Consider the following 8206-nt stretch of genomic DNA (forward strand, 5'->3'; position numbering starts at 1 on the left):
AGGAAATTCCCCCTTTCCTCCCCTCCCACTCCTTCCACCAATGGTTTTGTCTGTCTGACTTCGAAACCCACATTAGACCCTAAGCAGAGATTAAGCAGGAAGAGGCTGGAATCTGTCTGTGCTCAGACACATGAACAGTGACCTTTCAGAGGGACTAAAACTTGCCTTTCTATTCTCCTCGGGCCTCTTACACTCTGGAATTCCATAGAAAACGAATGCTGCCAAACCTGCCCCAAGTGCTGCTACAGCTGTACAGAATTTTTTGGTGATTACTTAATCTCTAAACAACTCAGAAGCCTTCATTTCTGCTAGGAGACTCCAGTTAGGTGGAAAAACACTGGTCACAAAAGAGCATCTCACTCTTTCTCGAGTGATATCATTGCTGATAATGAACAAGACTTATACACATATAATATAAGTATTATACACACCCTACTACAGCTCCTCAGAAAAGCTCTGCCATGCACTAATCTTTGCCTTACCTCCTCGGGTCTGCTCAGCACGTGGCCCTCTGGGCCGGTGATTCCCATCTCCAACATCCTGGCCTGTTCCTAGGACACAGAAAAGGAACGTTATCAGGCTCTGAACCTGCCCCCCCAGATGAGCAGACCCCTCCTGATGGCCCAACAGAGCTGTCACCACACTCTGTATTTAGGACAGGCAGATAAACAAAGGGTCTCTCTTTGAACCTCACAGAGGCTATTATGAAAACATGAGAAATTCACCCAGATGAAAAGTGTTAATCTTCTCCTGATGGGAGAAAAAGTGGCCATTGTTGGTGACAGCACACCAGGCAAAAAGAAGCAAACAGCCTCAGGACAGCCCCGTGGTACCAAGGAGCCACCTCCTTGCTGACACGAGGTCCCCACAGCCGCAGCAACCCTCCAACCCCCCACACCTCCTCTCCCAGAGCCCCCCAGTGCCCCGGCTCCCCTCCCAGCAACAAAGAGCTCAAAGACAGAAACCACTCCGGCCTCTCAGCAGGACGCAGCCAAGGGCACCAAACCAGAGAGCAGCTCAGCTGGTTCTCAGCACCGCTGGCACCTGCGGAGCAGTGCTCTGGCACTCCCTGCCACGCAGGACTGACACCCAGCACTCACCAACCCAAAGCCCTGGAAGAGGAAAACTGCGGCGGTTTCCAAAGGACAGCCAGAAGGGAGTGATGGCAAGGGAATGGCAGTGACAGGCTGCTGCTGACAGCTCTGACAGGGCACACGGGTCACAGAAATCTCCCACTGCTCTGGGCAAAGCAGCAGCTGGGATGAGACATCTCCTTACCAGGACTGTGGGTTCAGACCTCACTCACACCACTGACAAAAGCTTTGCGGTAATAAATTCCCCAGTTATCTGGTGGTCCTTTAAAATCCTGATGTTTTCCTGAAAAGTTCCACCCGTTCCAAGTTTCTTTTAATTTTAGGAAGAAAAAGAGCAGCTAGGATCTGCTTTCTTTCACCTGTCAGCCTGTCTTTCTAATCCAGCAGGAAACCATATTACTTAACAAAACTTTGGCCAGCGTGAGTTTTTTGTGTTGTTTTTTTGCTTTAATGTCACAAATATTTTCACTAATTTTGTTTTAAAAAAACAGTAATTTGGCAGTATCTGATATCCCTTTATATTATCTGAGTTTTTATTATCTCTAGAAGATGACAATGCTTCCTGTAATAAGAGAATCATACACTTCAAAACATTGGTTCTTCTGATTCCTTGGCTTATCCGTCACGCTCATTTGAAATGGATTTTTACCTACTACTGTTCCTCAGAGACAACACATAGAAATAGCACGAGGCAGTTCTATGCATCCCAGAGGACAATGCTGAAGGGTTTCACGAACTCTTTATTGCAGCTCCCACCAGATACCTCACAGCAGAAAATCTCAGTAAATTCGATATTGCTGCTGAGCAGCAAAGAGATCACCTTGCAAAAGATGCCCACGCAGCTTTAGTGTCACATTACAAACGCCCCACGTCCAATCAGCCCAGGATAGATTTCCAGTCCCTGCACACCTGAGGAGTAGCTACCTGTGCAATTATATCCCCGTTTTCAGCATGAACTTGAGCTATGGCACCCAGCTCTCCGAGGCAGCTGAATATCTCATACAGCTGAAACAAAGACAAGAAGAAGAGATTACCATGCAGACAGACACACCGCCCTGCCTGCACACGACCGTAAGTCTCCCGCACTGTGCCCCCAGAGAGCTGTGCAGGAACAGGGGCAGGCAGGACCCAGCATCAGCTGCACAGAGAGCGGCCTCTGTGGTTGTACCGGCTTTCAGGATGCTGCCTGCTCCCAGCCGGTGCTCTCTGTCCTCTCCTGCCCACCCCTCTGCCTGCCACCCTCTAACGGGGAGCCTGGCCACCGAGAAGCACCTCATGGCTTGTGAGCGAGCAGTGCGGGGCTGCCCGAGGTCGCACTTCTCAGCAGCAAGGATGAGCAGCGAGCAGCACGCAAGCCCCTGCAAAGTGTCTCACGTCCGGCTGTGGAGCTATGACTATACAGCACTGCTGCTAACACTGCAGTCACACACAACCAAAGCCATAAAAAGCTCCTACCTCAGTGTTTGACATCTGGTACAAGTCCTTGTAGGCCATGTAAACCATGAATGAATTGACTCCTAGGGGAAGAGCAGAGAGGAAATTGAAGGGGAGCGAGCCAACAGTTTCCCCTCCCCAGACACAGGGGAAGCACTGAGACCTGGGGAAAGGGCACAGGGGTGGACTGGCAGGAGAACCGCTGCTTCAGATCTCCTGCCACTCATCCACAGAATGCCAGCTCTCAGCTCAAGGCCAAGCAGGATCCCATCACGCTCAGCAGCCAGAGGAGCAGAGGTAGCGCATCACCGCCTTCCCCTTTCTGCCAGGTCCCCCGCACCCAGCCAGGGGCAAGGAAGAAAGGGCTGCAAACCTTTCTCCTGGACCATGGCGTGCAGCTCCTGCCGGACGCGCTGGCTCCAGCGGGGGATGTCCACGTGCAGCGCGTAGTCACAGCAGGCCTTCCCATCTGCCCACTCCCGCCACTTCTCGAATGCCTCCACCAGACTGGACTCGGGGTCAGGCACCACGTGGTCCACTGCAGGGTGACAGGGGGTCATCAACAAAGGCTGCTCTGGCCAGATGTCCCGATGTGCACCCCTCCTTACCCCTGCATGCCACAAGGCATCTCCACCACCCCACACTTGACTCCCAGCTGCTTCCAGACAGCCCTCAGCATCCCCACGACTTCCATCATCCCCTTCAAGTGCAGTTACTGGGGGGAAATGCACACAGCTTTTACTTAACAGCTTCTGGCAATGGACCATGGGCTTTTACAGGCTTCTGCTGAGAAATGAGCTGAGAGCTTCAGGGCCTCATTCCTCCTCACCCCCATTTCCACCTCGCTAACAGTCTCCTCCCATACTGCAACACTAATGCACCTATTACAGCCTACCACACCACCTCGAGCCCTGCCACACCATGATTTTTTTGGCCCACAGGAGGAGGAGAACTGGCAGGGAGAGGGCAAGAAGCCCAGTCCTTTACTGGAAGGATCAATAATTGCATCCCATGTATCCCATTTCCTGCATCCCATGAAAACCTGCAGTGCACATTGCTGTGGCCATTGCACAGCAGTAAAGCTTGGATCTGCAAGCACTGCATGCTCATGGTGCTCTCCACTAAAGGATCTCAGAATCTCCTTTCCTTTTTCATTAGCACTGTTTATTTCTGAGCAGTGTGGGATGCCAGGACATTGCTCTGTTTCTCTGCTCAGTATCATCTGAGCATCACACTGCCCTATTTTTATTTAACCAGGCAGAAAAGTTGTTTTTTTTTTGTTCCTTTTTGAGGTTCTTGTGGGCACCAGCAGCTGCAGATGTTGGAGCACTGCAGAACACAGGATCTGAAGCTGTGCAAAGGGCCCTGTGAACATTTTTATTCCCTAAGGGAATAAGCACTAAGCGTCCCACAAATTCATCCTGCACTTCACAGCCTGCATTAACAGACATCACAGAAAAGATGAGCACATCATCATGGATCTTTAAAACAAAGAAGACCATGAAAAGCAAGCAGGAAAAGAAATAACTGGGCAACATTCCAAAAGTGAAAGAAAAACAAAAAAATATTAAGACTGAGGAGCTTCACTTGGATTGAGGTTTTATTGCAAATGCCTTCCCCAGCTCAGAATAGGAGCATGTCCAAAATGCACTGCAAAAAAGTGCTTGACTGGGGAGGGAACTAACCAGAGCTGGTTCACATTCGCACAGCTATCCTGATATATACCCCTCTCACCCCCAGGGGCTGCACTCTGGTAAGCTTGCCTCTCACTTTGGCCTCTCACTGCTCTGCCTCCCCAAGACAGCTCAGGTGAACTGTGCCACACCCTGTGTTTTACTGCTACCCTGCACTCAAGCAGAAGGAAAGTTGATGCTCTGAGAGGTTTCACACTTTAATAACCAAAGGGACATTTCACCCATTGGTCAGGAAAAGTAATTTTCAGGGCCCTCTTAAACAAGAAGATCCCAGAACTCTGCTCCACTCAGACCTGCCCTGCCACAAGTTATTGGTAGCAAAAGCTAGAGCTGCACACTTGGCTGCACTTTCTGTTCCAATCTCTTTTCCATCAGAGACGCCAGCAAGGCAGGGAGAAATGTGGGCTGGCCTGGCAAGGACAACAAACATCCTCAACTCAGTCTCTGAAAAACCATCGATGCCAAGATGGCTCTCTGGTCTCTGCCACTTTGCCTGCACGTTTCTGAGCTCCCAGAGGGAATTCCCTTCCCAGTCCTCTCCCATATTTTCCCAAGCATCAGATATGTTTACGTTCCTAACTGCCTCTTCCACAGGGTAACAGTGACAGTGTTGCTCATCTTTCTTCTTTCTCCAAAATTGCCCCTAAATCTTCCCTGTCAGCTGCTATCTCTGTCCATCTTTGCTGCCCTACATAGGAACTTCAGCACAGCCCTCTTTGTACACCCTCTGAACAACAACAAAAAAAATTATCTTCAAAAGTCATAGAAGTCAATATCAAACAGATCCCATGCAGAGTTACAGAACTGAATGCAGCAGCGCTTTAACTCATCTCAAAAGCACACGAGCCTGCTGGGTGTTGTCACACACGGGACCTGCCTGCTGCACTCACTGATCATTGTAGTCCCACCGGCCAGAGCTGCTTTTGTCCCTTGGAAGAAATCATCCACTGCTGTCATCCCCTTGTACGGCATCTGCAGGTGAGTGTGGACATCAATTCCTCCAGGGATCACCATCTTCCCATTGGCTTCTATGGTTTTGACCCCTCCAGGGACAATGAGATTGTCTCCAATCTGCCTGATGAGACCACATCAACATGGTGAGCCACACACAGAGGAAAACCAGACACCATATAATGGATGAACAGGTCAGGAGGGGACAGGCCAACCCCGGCCCAGCAGCAGCGCCCTGCTCCTTCCCAGGAACCAGAAGTGAGACCACCTCACTGAGCAGCCAACTGTGAGGTTGTCCGGCCTGCCCAAAATTGCAATCTGCATAGTCCTGGGAGGGCTGCCATCTGTCCACCTGCTTTAGCAGTGTCTACTGTGACACCAGCTGTCTGGGGGAGCACCGGCTCAGGGTGGCCAGGAGCATGGTCTGATGAACACTCAGATCTCTGCAGTGTTTGGTGAGAAGCTCCCAGGAGCCAGGCACCTGCAAGCATTCCAGAGCAGCAGTCCCACCTGCTCAGCTGGGACAAGTGCTCCCCAAGCCCTGACACCAGCCCTGCCTCCAGAAAGCTGCACCCCTAATCTCTCCTCACCCCCGTCCTTCTGCCCACCTTAAGTAAGGCTCAAGTCTGAGGCTTACTTACAGAGAAAGATGATTTCCACTGTAATGCCACAGCTGCTAGGCCAGCTCAGGGCTCAGCAGGCTCTGGCAACACTGCTCTGAGCACAAAACCCGGTGGAAAAAGGACAGACCCTCTCCCCAGGACCTTCCTTCTCACCTGCTGCCCTCACTCACCCCAGAGGATGCTACCAGCAGGCTCACACGGTAGTGAAGGCAAGACCCGAGGTACACCAAAACTCCTGAAAAGAACAACCTTAAAACTCCACTATACATCTACTCAGAGCTCAAAGTGCTCATACTGAAAGCCCTCAGGAGAACAACTGATATTCTTCTCCCCAGACACATCAGTTCTTCTGCAGCCAGAGCACCTGAACGCAGGGACTCCCTTCACTCAGCCCCCCACGCCCTCAATCCCTTTATCTGTCCATATGTAGCACTCAGCCTTCAAATCTCTTCTTTCAGAAATCCTATTTTCATCAAGCCTTCCACAGTCTTTCCAGATAAATCAAGATAAAAGAAACACTGGTTTTACTGGAAGACTTCTGATTTCCTTGACACACTGGGGAGGTAACTGAGCAGCAAATTCCACTTTTGCTTTTAATTCAACATATCCACTTTACAGGTTATTTTCTTTAGAATCCCACAAGTTCTGCAGACAGAACTGCTTACTCCAGTGTCCTCACAGCAATACATCGGCAGCTCTTCCCACCATTTTTTAAGATGAATCCCTCAGCAAAGGATTTAAACTGCTCACTGTATTTTTAACAGAATTCATTTGCTGGAGTGTTCCAGTTCCAAGGCAATGGAATTCTGCAGCCTCCAGGCTGCTGACGAAGCCAAGAGATTTGCCCATGAATATCCAGAAGATCTGTTCGACTGCAGGACCTGAAGCTGACGCTGGTACGTGCTCAGGTATGTGCAGCAGTCAATCAAGACTGCTCTCCTCCTTGAGCTAAAAAGAGCCTCACAGAAATACAGTCCCACTTCCTGAAAATTATTTATCTACTGCTGGATTTTTAAAAGATTAGTATTTTCCTCTTAGCATAAAGCAAAAAATGACTTTTCAAGTCCCCCTCCTGCAAATTGTCCCGGTTCTTTCAGTTCACCCAGTTTGGAGCTGGTCCCCATGAAAAATTTGCTAATTTTGAACTGCAGCTTTTAGACAGCAGAGTTATCGTTGCTCCTCTGTAACAAATGAAGAAGCCAGAGGGACCCAGAGGTTTGCATGCAGTTTCTGAAAACCTCAGGGAGGAAGATAACCTGCAGCACAGCACTCCTCATTAGTGCTAATGAATGGGATTTTGGGCGGGGTCACTCATGCTAACACTGGTGACACAGGGGAACACAGGAGGCAAAGACAAACTTTGTTCCCGATGCAATTAGATACAGCTTTGTTGTATAGAGGAGACCGAGTCACAGGGTCACCAGTCCAGCTGCAATTCAGTCACTGGAGTCACTACATAAACACATCCACATACAGGTGGAGGGCTGAGCCTCCAACCAAATTGCGCTGTGACGTTTCAACCGCTGGCAAGCAGGATGCAGACTGCATCCACAAAAACCCAATAACCATCGAACCGGAAGCTAATTTAAGGGGAGACAGAAATAACGCACTGTGGAAGTCCCATACTTACTTTATGAGACCATCTTCCATGTAAATGTCAGCATAGAATGACTGATCATCATTGACTATTCTCCCTCCTTTAATAAGGAGACGATCACTCTGTGAAGAGAAAAACACAGCAGAAGTCAGCAGCAGGCAACACACGTTTCTCAGGTGCCAATGGAGTGCTTCTCCTGGGTGCTCTCCTACTGCACCACACAGCTCAATGCAACAGCAGATACTTCAGAATCCGCAATAACATTTGGAAAACAGAACAAGCACAAGGACTGAATGGCACCCAGACCAGAAATGCTCTTATGTTCCTTCCTGCATTCACACTTTTGGACCTGGGCAACTGAGAGAACAGACACTGTGCTGCAGGGAACACTCTATCCTGAGGAATACGAGGTCCATGTTCTACCTCCCTCTGCATGTCTGAGTGCTGGCTGCGTGTGGTACCGGGGCAAACAGCCTGGCCTCATACATGGGTTCCACATGTTCAGGTGACATTATCTGCTCCTGCTGTTCCAGAGGACATGCAGACTTCTTGATTGCTTAAAACACATCCAGCACCATTCCCAGCTTTCAACCACCCCTTACTTTCTCCTTTGCTCCTGCAGACGCCTACAGCCCCAGCTTCAGGGTGCGAACCCCCCTCTCTCCCCACCACCACCACAGCGCAAGCCCAGACCCAGCTGCTGACAGCCTCTGTAGAGTTCACATGCAGACGCATCTTGAAGAGCTTGCGCTGTTAATTCCTCTAAGGGAGCTGGGCTTGCTGCTCTGCATCTGCTACCCCAGGAGGGGGGGG

General features: G+C 50.0%; 1 protein-coding gene across 1 annotated transcript in view; it reads right to left on the reverse strand.

Annotated features, from left to right (window-relative positions):
- Positions 1 to 341: 341 nt before the first annotated feature.
- The window catches only part of LOC104913328 (dihydropyrimidinase-related protein 3-like), a 10698-nt gene continuing 2833 nt past the window's right edge, over positions 342 to 8206 (reverse strand). The window contains exons 2-7 of the mRNA XM_019620324.1: positions 7427 to 7636; positions 5113 to 5297; positions 2902 to 3066; positions 2550 to 2611; positions 2019 to 2099; positions 342 to 551 (exon numbers count right to left, since the gene is read on the reverse strand). Of these exons, the coding sequence (XP_019475869.1) occupies positions 357 to 551; positions 2019 to 2099; positions 2550 to 2611; positions 2902 to 3066; positions 5113 to 5297; positions 7427 to 7636 (898 nt within the window). The 3' untranslated portion in view covers positions 342 to 356. The remainder of the gene's footprint in view (positions 552 to 2018; positions 2100 to 2549; positions 2612 to 2901; positions 3067 to 5112; positions 5298 to 7426; positions 7637 to 8206) is intronic.

The sequence above is a fragment of the Meleagris gallopavo genome, chromosome 15 (genome assembly GCF_000146605.3).
Source record: "Meleagris gallopavo isolate NT-WF06-2002-E0010 breed Aviagen turkey brand Nicholas breeding stock chromosome 15, Turkey_5.1, whole genome shotgun sequence".
NCBI classification, from domain to species: domain Eukaryota; kingdom Metazoa; phylum Chordata; class Aves; order Galliformes; family Phasianidae; genus Meleagris; species Meleagris gallopavo.